The 15,378-nt window shown below is 45.6% G+C and overlaps 2 protein-coding genes across 8 annotated transcripts in view; one reads left to right on the top strand and one right to left on the bottom strand.

Annotated features, from left to right (window-relative positions):
• abtb2b (ankyrin repeat and BTB (POZ) domain containing 2b) overlaps positions 1-1,329 on the top strand; it is a 45,138-nt gene extending 43,809 nt beyond the window's left edge. The window contains exon 17 of the mRNA XM_076732131.1: positions 75-1,329. Within this exon, the coding sequence (XP_076588246.1) occupies positions 75-308 (234 nt within the window). The 3' untranslated portion in view covers positions 309-1,329. The remainder of the gene's footprint in view (positions 1-74) is intronic.
• A 340-nt stretch (positions 1,330-1,669) lies between these two features.
• The window catches only part of brsk2a (BR serine/threonine kinase 2a), a 164,373-nt gene continuing 150,664 nt past the window's right edge, over positions 1,670-15,378 (bottom strand). For 2 of the 7 annotated variants that reach the window (XM_076732138.1, XM_076732137.1), the window contains 6 exons: positions 13,623-13,830; positions 13,459-13,507; positions 12,248-12,371; positions 10,889-11,069; positions 8,580-8,669; positions 1,670-3,968 (listed from right to left, as the gene is read on the bottom strand). In XM_076732138.1, the coding sequence (XP_076588253.1) occupies positions 3,946-3,968; positions 8,580-8,669; positions 10,889-11,069; positions 12,248-12,371; positions 13,459-13,507; positions 13,623-13,830 (675 nt within the window). In that variant the 3' untranslated portion in view covers positions 1,670-3,945. Of the gene's footprint in view, positions 4,556-7,860; positions 8,084-8,579; positions 8,670-10,888; positions 11,070-12,247; positions 12,372-13,458; positions 13,508-13,622; positions 14,012-14,095; positions 14,401-15,378 lie in introns of those variants that run through there. The other 5 variants (XM_076732133.1, XM_076732135.1, XM_076732139.1 and 2 more) reach the window with 4 other exon arrangements.

Below are 15,378 nucleotides of genomic sequence, written 5' to 3'. Positions count from 1 at the left end.
TTTCTTGGCACTTTACACCTACGCTGTTAATGTGGCAAAGACTGAACCATTCATCTGTCCTCTCCTTTTCTCAGGCCCATGGTTCAGTGGAGCTGAGCTCATTCTGTGAAGGTTACTTCTTGCAGCAGATGCCTGCTCTACTGGAGAGAGAGGGCTTCAGGAGCCTGCTGCTGGGACCCCCCGGCACCCGACAAGGGAATGTCTCCGCTTCTATGCTGGTCTACAGCAGGGGAGACTCACCTCTGGAGGAGCTCGAGGCCAGCCTGGCTCAACGGCTACGCTCTCTCCATGTCACCTCCCGAGTCTGAGGACAACAGGTCAGCTGCTGAGGAGACAAGACAGAAATAACTGGAAGAATGTGGCAGTCGAAGCGGAAGTTTCATCTCATCACTGATACAGGATCAGATCTGAAGAAGCTCCATTAATAGTTTGAGTACAGATGTTTTCTTAGTAACATCTGATCCTATCTCTGGTAACAAGCAACTTCCACAGTATTTGACACAATTCAGTGAGTTATTTGGCAGCAGTTTAGACTTTGCTCTGTGGACAATTCAGTGTTTCATATTTAGTGCCAAGCACTCCATCTTGACAGTTATTGCAGTGTACAGCATGTTTATAGAGAAGAAAATTGGACAATGTAATGCTTTTTCCTCTGAGGCTCGGGAAGCTGTAACGGAGAAGCAACAGATTGATGCAACAGGTTGGAACTCTGAATTCTGAAACACTGCTGCCCTCTAATGGATGAAACCGGCAGTGCAAAAGATTGCCTCCGAGGATTGGGATCATCGGGGCCCTCCTGGTTCTGACTGAAAAGTGACAATGGACTGAAGCATCTATTAAAGAGTCAAGTGAGGCGGCCATGCTGGACTTTTGGCTTGGTCAAACTAATAATGCAGAGTGAGAGGAGGGAAGTAGAGTTGGTGCCTCCAGCATTGATGTAAGCTTCAAATTAACAAATGTACTTTTTATGTAACTGTATGTTTTTATTTTCTATTTTTAAAAAGTACCACAGAAACAAAACACTTTAGAGTGGGATGGACATTTTCTATTTAATGAGAAAAAAAAGATGTGAGAGTATTTATCGGGGCGTTCCCTTTTATTGTGTTTTTTTTTTTTTTTTTTAATCCAAGCAAATTATTAATATTATTGTTGAAAAGTTGCTTTTGTGTAACTGTTGTTTCTCCAGGTACACTCTAACAGTTAATTAAGCTTATGTATGCTGAGGTTTAATGCTTCTACACAGGTACAGCAGCAGAATCCATCATGGGATTTGGATTACATAAAGTCTGTTTTAATGCTGAATATTGTAATAAACCTGGTAAGAAAGCCTCATTTTTACTGGTGCAAACATTTCATTGCCATCTGTTTGTGTGGGTTTGCATAGACTCACCTGAAATCCACGAACACTCTTGCTTGCAAATGCACAAACCCATGACGTGAAAGTTATCACATGTGCCATAAAAAAGAATGAATAAACGAGATTAACTCTGACAGGAAATGCTGAGAAGGTGAAGTAAAGATTACAACACTTAAACCTACATTAATCTTAAATTTGTAGCACTTAACATATCCTCGTATTGGGTAAACCCTTTACAAGTCTATGGATACTTACTGCAGGTCTGCACTTACCCATAAATGTAAAGGCACAAAGAAGGAAAACCAACACACCATAACTTAATGAGTTTATTTGTTTCAGCACTGAAGATGCTCACAGTTATTTTATATGGGGATTACATCAGTCAGTTTTGTTCCTGCTCTGTCAAAAGACCGCTCTGGGCCTCAGAATCACTGGATGTCCTTGGTGCTGCTAGCTTCCCATTGTAGAAAACAGAAAGGAGGGTGAACAATAGGGTATTGCTTTGTGTTTGTGTACTGGTATCCCCTCACTGAGCCTCTTCCACCAACAGGTGGAGAGAGCTCAGACCTCCGAGCCTTCCAGAGAGAGGTACAGAGTAAAGGAAGCATTGTTCAAAAGCTTTGTGCACAAGATAAGAGGAGGAGGGAGGGAAAGATCAGCAGGAGCGAGGGATCAATTAAAAAAAAAAAAAAAAAGAAGAAGGCCAGAAATCAAAGCAGAGAGGGTGAAAAGTAAGGGACAGAGGGGGAAGTTGAAAGGTTCAAAGGTAGTTTAGTGGAGAGAGAATTGATGAAGGCTGAGAGAAGGAGTGAGTTTGGCATGGAACATGAACACTAAAGCCATGCAAAGAAAAGCTCATGTTTGACATGCACACAGCAATACAAGCTAAAAGCATAGAGCAGGAATCCCCAGCATGGTTGAGAAGACGATCAACCCCCATGGTTTGTCTGTCTATTTACAAAGAGAAGAAGTAGTTTGGGATCTGTGGTGTCCTTCTCCTCAGGCCTGGCCTACAAGCACAATAATATGAAACTGACAAATATCAATAGGAGAGCATATTTCCTCTCCAAAAAGAGGCTAAGTCTACATTCTTAAATTACTGGTAAATAATTTTTTTCCAAGAGTTCCCACAAGTTCTCTTTCCCTCTTCAGAGAGGTCAGGGAAGAGAGAATTTGTGACTTGTCATTGTTCACATAATTCTGTTAAATTCAGACCAAAGCAAAAGAAAAAAAGTTCTTTTTTTTTTCTTCAAATGTTGCCCCATTTTACGAACACACAAGAGGGTAATAAATAACATTCAACTGACCTAACAGCTTTGTTCATATAAATAGCCAAGTTATAATAAATTAGGAACTCAAACAGTGAGATGAACAAACATGAATAAATAAGGACAAAAATACAAAAATATCCACAATTGCATTTATCACGTCGTCATTTTTTTGTTGTTGTTGTTGTTGTTCCTCTACTCCTACTGCTGGTATGTGAGACTAAGAGAGAGGTATAAATGAAAAACCAAAGACAAAGTGCTGCAGATAACACAAACAGGACCGTTCGGATCATTATTAGGTCAAACAAAGACGTAAATGATCATGTAACAAAAATACACGGAAGAATTTAAAAGAACATTTAAGTGGCAGGTGCAGGTTTACCAACCTGACCCTATGGTATCTAAACATAGTGTCACAACTAGACATTTCATTTTTTTTTTTTACATAAGAAATGATATCAGTCTGTACAACAGAATAGATCATTCATTTTAAATACCCCACATTCCCACCCGTGTCCCTCCCCCCAACCCTATACTATCATATCATCTCCCCCACGGCCCCCTGCCCTGTCCTACTCACGCCCCACGCCTCTCTGAAATCACAATTCCAGTCCATTTGCAGCAATAGAGTTAATTCTAATAAAGTCAGTTAGTATTTTAAACCCAGTTCTTCACAAAGAAAGTACATTAAAAAGCAAAGAAATACAATCCAGCAAGCATCCGCGTCGGCTGTTTGGGCTTTCCACAAAACTCCTCCTCCTCCTCCTCCTCCTCTCCTCCTCTGAATCAGTCAGTGTTTCTGCGCGTCGTCTTTTAACTGTTGTTGCTCGTGTTCTTGTTAATACATCCCAGAGTTTGCTGTGCATACTGGACCTGTGCGTGTATGCATGTGTGTGTTCTGTGTGTGTGCACTGTCTTTCTGTAAAACGCTCGCTTCCGATTAATGAACGCTCCTGGAGCTCGAGCGGAGGAAAGGGGTCGGGGGGGGCGGTGAGGGGACTGTGCGTTCTTATTTTGTTGTGGTGTGTGCGGATGAGTTGTGCGTGTGTGCGTGTTTTGTGTGTTTCTCAGGTAGGGGAATGCTAAAGTTATTTTCGTCTACTTCTACTGATGGCTGCCGGAGGTGGAGAAGGGGCGTAGAGGGAGATGAAGGTAGACGTCTGCATGAAGGGTCTGTTTCCATGGTAACACCCCACCCTCTCAGCGCACCTCTAAAAGCAGTCCTCCGTCAACAAATGTCCATCTCTCTCGGCACGCTCTGGGGGGGGGTGTAGGGGCGGTCGAGGGAGGGCGAGTGGAGCGGGGAGCAGGAGGAGGGACTTAATAGGTTTTCTGGATAATTCCTGGTATCAGAAACAAGTCAGGTCATCACACAGGTTAGCAGCAAGGGAGCAAAAAACAGCAAGGCCCACAGGCAATCAGATGGTCAGGGTGAGGGGTGGTGATGATGATGGTGGACACTGAGAGGTGATGAGAAGGGGAGTGGAAGGACAGGAGTGTGTGTTTGTCATGTATGTGCAGTATGCTACTTGTAAAATATCACTTCTCTCAATATATTTCTATCTATATAAAGTTATTTTATATAAAAAATGTCCATAAATGATTATGTACATCTAGCTATGCACAGAGAGAGTATTGTCTCTGTGCTACTGGCTTATAGTGATACTGGGATGGGTTTTCGCACTGGCTCAACTACGCAGCGTCTCAGTCTAAGACTCCTCCTGTGTCCCCACAGACGCCAGCGACAACTTGGCTCTGTCTCGGCCCGCAGCGGGGCATTTGGTGTCATTATTTTCTGGCTCGTGCCTCCGGACGTGCATGGGCGAGGGGCAGTGCTTGGAGGGCGTGCCAGAGGGGTGGGGCACCTGTCCGTTCTTCTCGTCTGAAAAAAGTTGTTTTATTACGTCAAAGAAGTTACTCAATGGGCTGCCTAGGTACACAGACGGGAAGAAAAGAGGACAAAAAAAGGGGGAAAGAGAGAAGAAAGAGAACAAACAAACTAATGAACAATGGGGTTCACAGGATAGAGACGCGGCTACAGGTAAGACAGAGCAAGCAGAGGCGAGGAGGAGGACTGACAGACACAGCGAGGATGAGGACTGCTGGAGCAGCCACGTCGGGACTATGTGTGAGCTCCCATAAACCATGCATATGTCACAGCACAACCAATGAGAAGACACGAGTAGCCATTCAACCTAAAACTCAAAATGAAAGCAAACTGCAAGGGGCTGTAGACTGATACTCGAGTAAATTCCTTTCACATATAAAGTGTGTGATGCAGAAAGAGTAAGTGCGGCGTGTCATCTGTGTAAGCTGGTGCCTCAGCATGTCCGGCCAGCCAGAAGCAGGACAGAGGGCGGAAGGAGGACAATGAGAGGCGCCATTATGGCACCGAGGGGGCAACTCGAACCTCGGCAAAGCGCAGACGACGGAGGCTTTCTTCCTGGTGGCTATTGTGCCAAGTGAAGCGCATCTAATGCAGTCATGTTTGGACTCAAGTCTGCCCAGAGCAAAGAGACAACCTTTGATCAACACATTTCTACACTTGAGGTCAGAGTTTTACACCTCAGCTAGCTATGAAACCTGACCAAAGACATCAAACACAGTAGGAGGCTGCATCATCATTGTGCCAACTCTTTGAAGTCAGAAAAAGACCAACTCGTGTGATTTCACTACAACAGAGTCAAAAGTGTGGTGAGTTGCATTAAAGTCATAAATCGGTTTTAACTTGATGCCGTGTGCTGAATAAAATGGGTGGATATGCTAAATAATACACATTTATTTCTTCCTGACTACTATAAGCTCATTTACGGACAGTGTATATTGTGTGTGTGTGTGTGTGTGTGTGTGTGTGTGTGTGTGTGTGTGTGCGCGCGCATGCACGCATGCCTGGAAGTATGCAAATGATCCTCAGCTAAACACACTCACTCTTTCTGCAGGGTCTTAATGGTCCCACTGCAGGTATGTGGAGTGGTAAGGACAACAAAGCATGAAAAATGGAGCAAATAAAGAGTTGATGTTCTTTTTGTTAATGGTGCGCACGCACACACGCACACACACACGGAGCACATCTCTGGGAGCCATCGTCCACACGCAGGACTGTTTCTGAATACTTGACAGAGGAGCCATTTGCACGACAGAGTCCAGATGAACAGTGACAACATCAGTAAAAACAGGCAGGGGTGCCGAACGGATGACAAAACACATGCATGCACACACAAACACGCTCGACTGGAGTGTGTGTGTGTGTGTGTGTGTGTGTGTGTGTGTGTGTGTGTGTGCACTTAATAAAACGCTGTTGGAAAGTGTAATTTCTGTTTTGGCAGCTTTGTGCTGGAACAGCCTCATTTTCAAAACTCAGCCTGACATTATGCACATGCTGCCGGTGTGAAGACTGCCTGCAGTAATCTGGAGATACAGGCAAACTTCAGTATAATGACTTGCATGATATGTGTGTGTTTACATTTCCATAGCCACACCTTAGTTCTCCAGTCCTCCCATGAAGCCACTGGCCCTGTGTACTCCATACTGACTGCTCTCTGACAGAAGCTTGAATAACTACATGTGTCTGCAGAGGATTTCAGGTACCTGTGAATGTGGATCTGAATATGAAGTCATCATAGTTGTGCAATCAGCTGTGTGTTGTCATGATCAGACTTCACTACCATCTGCTGGATTTTAAGATGTATTGCATTTATTCCGCCAAGGCCAAATGCCCTTCTCGTTCTTGCAACAATAACAAAAGTGAAAAATAATTTGTGTATCCGCCATGTGATTCAGAATCTCCATCCAGAGTTTCATGGCTTCATCCTTGGCGCGTGCTACACCTTCGACCAGGTTTCATGTTATTCCTATAACCTCCTTGGCGGGGAGGTATGTGACTGTTCCTATTGTGAGTGGACAAGTGTGACTGTGCCACAGTTGGTTTCACCTGCTCCATCATCCAGCTGGAAAATGGTTGCAGCCAGCTTCACCCTAATGCTCTCTCTTCCTTTCTCACATATGACGAAATCCACATTTAGACACTTCACTCCACCCAAACCTGCACATTTTCAAAAATGGCAGTAAACTAATGAAACTTGATGTCAGCCGTTAAGTAAAAGAGACACCATCCTCTCAGCGAATGGCTCTCCTCTGTAGTCCTAAAGTACGCTCGCTACACTCTCCCATACTCTTCTTACTGTTCCACCCTCTCTATTGTCTCCCTAAGCTGGGCTCCCAGGTACGCTGCTGTTAATAGTGATTAGGGGACACAATGACCAAGACTTGATGAAGCCTTTTGTCAGGCACACATTAGTATGCAAAGCCATTTCTATTCTTAATTACAGCCACTGGCATTTTTTCAAAGGCCCTGTGGTCAGGTAGCACCAAAGGTGTGTTAGGAGGTCAAAGAAAAGAGGGAGGTGGAAGAGTCTAACAATGCTCTCAATTACAGCTCAGCACACACTGACCTGCTCTAAGATTCATATTACAGTGTGAGATGCTCTTATCGTGTAAAGACATGAAATCTATTTAGACTGACTAAAAAACAAGTGGCTCTGACACTAAATGTATCAGCTCTGATAGGGCACAGAGTAGAATACTACACTTTCTAATTTCTGTTTTGTAATATCCTATCTTTTACCGCTTTAAGTGGTTCTCAAATTATACTAGTGCTGAATTTTACTTACAATGTCATCTCTGCTGCTGACACAACCCACAGCAGTCATCTAACATAATGCAATTGGTTGTAATTTTTCCATCCTTGCACCTCAGCCTGTTAATTAACTCTACATTAATATAAAAGATCAGACGTAATTGGTAAACTTACTGAGGCACAGCAGTGATAGCAGACTGTCAAATATCACACCAGCTGTGGTGACTGCTGTTCATTCCTGGGCGCCGTAGAGGGTAACACTGCACAAGAGCCACAGAAGCCACAAAAGTATGAAACTATACGATGTCTATGCGTCAGTAAGCTGCATCAGATGTGGAGATGGGTTTGAAAGGACAAAGAAAGGCACAAACATACAGAGTATGATTTGCGGATGCGATGAAACTGATGTCCAAAAGAAAAGCAGCACACCTCCCAAATAAAAACGCTGCATTACAGGTTGGTGGTGTTTCCCTGTCTGACCAGCAGGTGGAGCTGTTGTCAAGAGGATGGCGACTGAGACGCACACAAACAGAGCAGTGACTCACAAGGAAGGACATGCTAAGGGGAAGAATCGGATCCCCGTTTCTCTCTTATCTTTATTTCCATCGTCCAGACTAGAGATCCAGAGGTTGGGTGAAGAGGACGGAGCCACATTAAGGAAAGAGCAGGCTTTTTTACACACGTTGAGGCTCAACACTGACCCTGTGACTAATGATGGGACGGAATAACGTCACAAAGTTCACAGGTGAACGATTAGGCGGTGATGAGGGCTGCTGGTCAGGTGCCTTTCTGGTGGACTGGGGAAAACAGGGGGAGGGGGTCCTGTTGTACAAGCACCCAGAGAGAGAGAGAGAGGGAGAGAGGGGGAGAGAGGGGGAGCGCTTGTCAGGTGTGGTGAGTGGCTGTGCAGTGCTGTGCATTGTGGGAGTGCGTTGAGGTGCAGCGGTGTTGCCATGGTGACGAGCTCCGACAATCAGCCTTGGAAGTAGGAGTAACAGAATGCAAAGCAGCTCGCCCGACCTCTACTCTAATCTCCACTGCCAGGGCAACGAGACAACATTTGACCCGCAGTCGGTGCTTGAGAGCAACTCCCATCCTTTCAAGGCAGCGAGGCGCGGGCATGCAATGGAAGCCGTTTCGGAGAAGCAGAGAGAAGGGCTCGGGATTTCAAGCACGGGGACAAGGAGGGCAGGACTTAGCTTAGCTTCAGTGGTGAAGGTGGTTTGTCAGGGGGAGGGATGGACGGATGAGGCGGTGGGGGTAAGGGTGAAGAGGGTTTGGAGGTTTGTTTTTTCTTTAAAGAGGATTTCCTACTCACCAGACAGCTGTTGGACCCCAGGCTGGTCGTGTGTGCTTAACAACTGGCTCTGAATCGTCTCCACCACTCGCTTAAAACGCCGGCTTGGTCCTAAACACAGAAAGACAAAAGCCCACAGAGGAAGTACTGTCACGATCAGCTGCATCAGATGGACAGAGTGTAGGAAATATGCAGATGGAAAAAATTAGGAGTGGGGAAGAGGTAAAGATGAGGAGAGGAGAAGTGTATGGTGTGAAATGTGAGCTGGGAAAGCTGCAGAGAGCCTGAGATGATAAATGGAGGCCAGAGAGGAGTGCCACTGTAAGCTCCTGCTGGCTGCCTGCTGTATACAGTATATGGTCAGTGACATGGAAGAACCAGCAGGCTCCAAACAGCCACTATTACACTCCATTCAGCTCAAATGGGTGCCCCCCACTTCAGAGAGTGTGTGCGTGTGACTGTAAGTTTGTGTGCGAGACAGAAAGAGAGTGAGAGAGAGCACGCATGTGTTTCTGCAAGACTAAGCATGCACGCATGATTGCATAGTATGTAATCTTGCATAGACAGACCTCATCTTGTTATGCTCAGGGAGGTTGGGGGAAAATCTTATCAAGCATTCAGGATTGGAAGAACTTTGAAAATCCTTAGGCAGCCATTCTTTCTGGCAGTGAGTTTGAAAAACACCCACCTCTGGAAACAGCCCTTGTGGTTTATTTGTTGGCTGGAGACAGCACAAACGTAGTTTAATTTCATCAGGTTGAAGTGTGACGGCATCCCACTCCACATGTAAGTGATGCCTCTCCACACTTTTCAAAGTGACTTGTGAGCTTGAATTTCCTGAGACCTCAGTGAGCCTGATGAGATGACCAATTATTCAAGATTAACACTGTATGTTTCTCTGTCCTCTGTGATCTGTCTCACAGCAGTAGGGATTAATATTTTTCCCCAAAATGACACTTTCTCTCCCCAGAACAGAAGCACATGATCACAGAATGCTGGGATCTGCACTTGTTTTTAAGGTATAACTTCAGCTACAGTCAAAAGGCATTGATCACATTTCAAGCAACAAGGACAAATATGCATGAAGCTTTAGTGTATTAGTTGGTGGTGTCATTAATCATTAAGGCAAAAGAACAGCACTTATGTTAATCAACATTAGAATGATGTGAGCCTTTTGTAATAGCCAAACAACGTTAGGAGTTAATGATCTCTCAAAGATACAAGCAAAGCTCTCAAAAAGCTCAGCGGGATATCTGCATTTTCCACACTGTTGTATGTGTTTATTAATTACAATAAGGTGAACTCGGCCTACGTTTCCAGGAATGGAAAACAATTTGGACGAGTATTTCCAGGAATCCTGTTTCCCGGGATTAAAGCCTACACTGCAGGACGGTCCTGGGTTTGTGTGTGGACTGTCCACAAGAGAAGGAAACCAATCCTCCATAAATTCAAGGTAGCCTGCTTCACTGAAGTACAAAAATAAAACACGGTGCCTTGAATTTTTTGGAAATGAATTCCCCCTCTGGTGGAGAGCACTCAGCCAACCTGTGCATCAGCAGAGTTTGTGTGGGTTCCCTCTGGATGCTGGATGTAGGTCACCTCAACCTTTTAGATTCTACTGTATGCTGCCATGTGTGGTGTGCTGGTCCCTCTATCTGTCTTTTAGTCCCGTGATATAGGGGAAGGGTCCATCTGTGAACCAATGGGAAGAGAGTAGGGTCCATGGGCATGAGGTGTGACGTTGCATTACTAACATCAGTGTTTTTTTAAATGTTCACATTTCTCTGCTCAAGACTCTATGCATGTTAAATGAATGTTTTTGTGTAAAAAAAAAAAAATGGTGGCATTTTGTTTTAGTGTGCTAAGTGTGAAAGAAATACTGTGGTAACTTACAAAAATGCAACCTGGCTGATGTTACATTAAGTACAGGCAAAGTAAGCCAGCTAACATTATTATATTCATAATATAATATAATATTAATATATCAGATTATTTTAGCCCAATAAAACCACCTGAAACAGACTGCAATCCTCTGAGTCAGTGATGTGTTATAGCAGCTTCACAACACATGCATAAATATAGAAATTAAAAAACATTTTCCAATGTTTTGTAACTCCTTTCTGCTCAGGATAACAACATCAGCTGGCTAACATTTAATGTCACATTAGGTTGGATTGAATGTTTCATGGCAGAAAAGGAGTGTGGGGACCCTACTCTCCTTCCAATGGCTCACAGAACTGGGGTCTCCAGACATGAAGTCCACAGTTAGCCCAATGCATGCAGGATAAGAGGAAAATGAGACAATGGTTCATAACTTGACGCATCCTGACCTGAGAGCAGGGTGAAGGTGACAGAGTAGATGCCGTTCTCCTTGGTGGCGGCTGTGCTCTCCGTGTAGGTGATATCCACCTGGAATTTGACCGGCTTCTGGAAGACTGTGGGGCCCGCTGTGGACTTGTACTCTGCTCGGAAACTGGTCTGAGAGATCACGCTGTGGCTCAGGCTGGGGATCTGGGAAACAAAAAAAAAGAAGAGGGGTGAGTGAAGGAAAAATGGACAAAGAGGAAAAGATATGAATAAAACTAAGTAGTAAAAAGAGGCAAGTAATGGGATTATACATAGGAAGCATTGATGCTTAATTTTTCTCCCACACCTTGCAAATGACAAGGTGAATAAACCCTCATTAAAATACCCTCCACATACTGCCGAGCCACAGTTGAAACTCTAAGGAGATTAATGCCTCGGGGAGTAGCCATGCATGCCAGGGAGACTTAAGCTAATGTAATCTTGAGTCATCCAACAACATTGCACTCTCCTGCCTAAAATGAATTTGTATGCCCAATGAACAGGTGAGCTCTGAAATAGTCACGTTTCACTATAGTGCTGGAGAGGGTTTGACATTCCATTAATGTGAGTGTGCTGAGAGGTATAATTCCACTGATTCAGGTGCCAATCTCCTGTCTGGAATACCAGCCAGCATAACCCAGAGGAGAAAATAGCTACCTACAGGGATGGGGAAACAGATTTGACATTGACCTGCACTGGCAGAGTTTGCATTTACTTAGACTTTGTTAAATCTAACTGGGGTGAGGATAGGTTGTGTTCAATTATGTACGCTGAATATCAACTACCACCGCTGAATGTTTGTAGATACAGATTCCGCCGCGTTCGCTGAGAAGCCCTGAGTTGTCTGTGTTCCCGCATGTGTTTGTACATTCACACTATCATAAACACACCACGCACACAGATACAATCTCTACACTATTTCTCAATTTCTTACACTACACATCTAAATACACACACACACATACACACACATATGCTCAATACAAGGTATTGAGGGCAAAGCATCTATATGCTAATGATCAGTGCTCTCTGTTGATTTTCTATTGACCTCAAGTGAGTCTGCAGTCAGAGAGAAAATAGAAGCGCTGAACACAAGCAGTTTACTGAATTGCTACATAAATCAGTAGCATGTTAGCAAACACTCAGAGAGAGGCTGCCTCATAGCATAGCCAATCACCAATGCCGTTAAAAAAAGGCAATGTCCTGCATCAGACAGCAGATACTCAGGTAATACCGCTGCATCAACACATGTGCAGGTGTACAGAGAGACGTCTGGGCACAGGGAGCAGGGATCAGATGGAGGGGAGCTTTAGGGAGGCACGTAAGGACAGCCGAGTGTGTACCGAGAGAAAGGCTTGAACGATGTCCGCCTTGATGGAGCTGAGAGGCTTGTCTTTGATGACGATGAAGATCTGCTCCTCTTTTTCCAGGTTGATGAAGTTACCAAACCAGGATTTTTTGGCAAGTCTGTGAGGAAAGACAAGAAGAAAAAACAGTTTGTCATCTGTGAGCTTATACTGTTTATTACTGTATATTCATACTAGAGAGGGTTTGTCTTCCTTCCACCATTTCTGCTTCTTGCCTTAACAGACTCATCCACCCATCCATCTATCCATGTCTCTCTGCTGCTCTGGGGAAATGAAAAGGAGCACACAGAGGATACCTAGAGGGATATGAGCTACAACTGTGCAGAGGAGGAAAGTTTTCTGACTTTCACCTTGTGTGCAACTGGGTATTTGTAAACATGTGTGTGTATGTGTGTGTGTGTGAGAGAGAGAGATATATAATTGAGCCTCTCTGTGAACAGAACTGTAGGTCCAGAAGGGGCAGAGGTAGATGAATTCACCACTGGCCTCAGCCCAGGTGTACCTGCACCCACTAATAAGCCATATGGACTCTTGTTGTCAGCCTAATTAATATTTCATGAGATTCTTGAAAATGTTTTGATGGATTTGCAAGCGTCAAACTTGAGCAAGAACAACTTCCAATTTCCCCCTTAAATATAAATTAATACTTCAGAATCAAATATGAATACAGACTTAGATAATGTTAACATGTGAGCAGAGACATTAAGGTGCACATTGTTCTGCAATAAGCTGGTTAGAGCTGGTATGTGACTGTGTATGCCTGTGATCAAGCTCAACCCAGCTAAGAGAACGTCTTTTCCAGCCAACTCTCCAGCTCCTTCCAGCCAGGATGGTCTTCTCAGCCAGATGGAGATGGCCGAGCCAGACAGTCAGCCAAACAAACAGGCATATCTAGGCCAACCTTGAGTTATCAGGCCCCTGGGAGCTCAGCAACATCACATAGGCTACCTTCCCTCCCTCATAACCAACCCACTACCTCCCGCTACGGTGCTGCTTCTCCATCCCAGACCGGGCCCGAGGCCATTACAGGGAACTCAGCAGGTTAAAATCAAACATTCATGGATGTAATACTTTCCAAAACATCACGCTATCGAGAGCGAGCCCGTTTGAGCCAATAACTGAGAGGCTGACAGGTTATGCATAGTTATGATGGTGGTGGTGGCTTCAAAAAGTACAGTACTACTCACTCTGGGGAAGACTCTGGTGTGAGGCTGGACATCTCCTCTTGTGTGGGGACTGTGGGGGCAGGGTCAAAGGTCAGACAAAGGTGGAAGGCTCAGAGAAAGATAAATAGATCACAGATAATTCAGTGTTTACTGTAAAAATCTTTCATTTGCTGCAATGTCAGTACCTTGAAGTTTCCTGCGGTGGAAGCGAGGTGAGCCCAGGAAGCTGTTCTTGATGGAGTTGAGGCGTGTCCTCCAAGGCATGCCTCCGATGGAAGGGCTGGGGGGCGGCGTTGGGGTGGGCGTGCCGGCCGGGCTGTCCTTGGGAGTGTGCACTGGGGTGCCCTTTGGGGTGGGGAGGGGGCTGCCTCGAGGGGAGGGGTGAGGGGTAACCTGTATGAGGGGGATAGATTTGGGTGGGTGGTCAGTGAACGAAGAAGGCACCGGCGCCACGGGGTGAAAGTGGTGCAGCCGGATGGGCGACAGGGGCACCACTGGGCTGAAGGGCACAGAGAGCTGGGGGTTGGCAGCAAAATGGGAGCGCCGTACCTGGGGGCTGTTTGGGATGGAAGCACTGGGGATGGAGGATGTGGAAAACGGGGACGATGGGCAGGGCGGAGAAGTCGGAGTGGGGGGCACAGAGGCGGAGGGAGGCTGCGATGGGGGCTGGCAAGGAGTGGAAGACTCTGATCTGGCTGCAGATGCTGGATCTGGGGATGTTTCGGGGAGCGGGTTGGATCGTGTGGCTTGGAGGGGCTTGGGAATAACTTTGGGCTTGGCGGGGAGTGTCTGCGTCTTGTTGAGTGCTGCCGGCAGAGGCTCGCTGTTTGGAGCAAGTGAGTTGGGGGTGGAGATACGGGGGCCTGCGCGATTGGGGACGGGCTCAGGGGATGGGCAGGGGCTCGTGTTAGGGGACTGCAACAAGTCCGGAGACTGAGGCGGCACACAGAACTTTCGGACAGGCTGGAGTTGGAGGACACAGAGTGAGGACACGGCGCGCAATATAGCCAAGAGCCAGAGCAGGTGGAGGAGGAGAGGAAAACAAAGAAAAACACACGGGGACACACGCAGGCACACAAACATGCAGAAAAAGCAGGAAAAAAGTGTGGCAGATCAAACAACCACACAGCCAGAAGCAGAGGATAGCCAAAGAGTACAGAGGCAGGTGAGATGTGTGCATACACAGGAGAGATGGAGGAGGCATTGCAAAAACAGAGAGACAGAAAAGAAAAGAAACATGCAGTTAGAGCGTTCAGTGACTCATGTCAAAACAAAACAAAAACGGAATGGGAACAACAAAAACAGCCAGCAATGCACACAATTTAAAAAAAAAAAACAGGGCAAAGAAAACAAAAAAGACGGACATCACCTGAATAAAACATGCAGTGCTCTGCTAGCTAGAGATGAGCAAGCAGACACAGACAGGTGTGAGAGACAGAAGGCCAGCTGTGAGGACAATTTGGGCTGTCTCAATAACAAGAGGAACACCATTATGGTGTATTTCTGCTTCTAAATTTCCAGTTTCCCGATTGGCTTATTGATTTGTTTCATTTGTAATGCTGAAATTGCAGCCACGATGGTGCACAGATGAACTATTTGCCTTGGCCGGCTCCCCTTTTTCCAGACACAAATCTGAGAAAATAACCCCTCATGGAGCCTCTTGCTGAGAGCACAATCCAGGCTTTGGGTAGGTCTGAGAAATCAATTTCCCTTTCAGATCAGCCCGAAAGAACCTGTGTGGCGCGAGGAGCTCGTCTTAGGATCCTGGCTAATCTCGAGCCTTCTCAGGTTAGTCAGCTGGAAAAGTTTACTACAAGCCCCCCAGCTCTGAGCAAGAAACGTGGGATTTTCTGAAGCATTCCCTGAGCTGGATTTTCACAGAGCTCGGGCCACAGAAAACAGAGAGAGGGATAATAAGCAGAAAGGATGGAGAGAGAAGAG

The sequence above is a fragment of the Chaetodon auriga genome, chromosome 6, assembly GCF_051107435.1.
Source record: "Chaetodon auriga isolate fChaAug3 chromosome 6, fChaAug3.hap1, whole genome shotgun sequence".
NCBI classification, from domain to species: Eukaryota; Metazoa; Chordata; class Actinopteri; order Chaetodontiformes; family Chaetodontidae; genus Chaetodon; species Chaetodon auriga.
The sequence above is the reverse complement of the archived record's forward strand: the minus strand, read 5'-3'. Positions and strand labels throughout refer to the sequence as shown.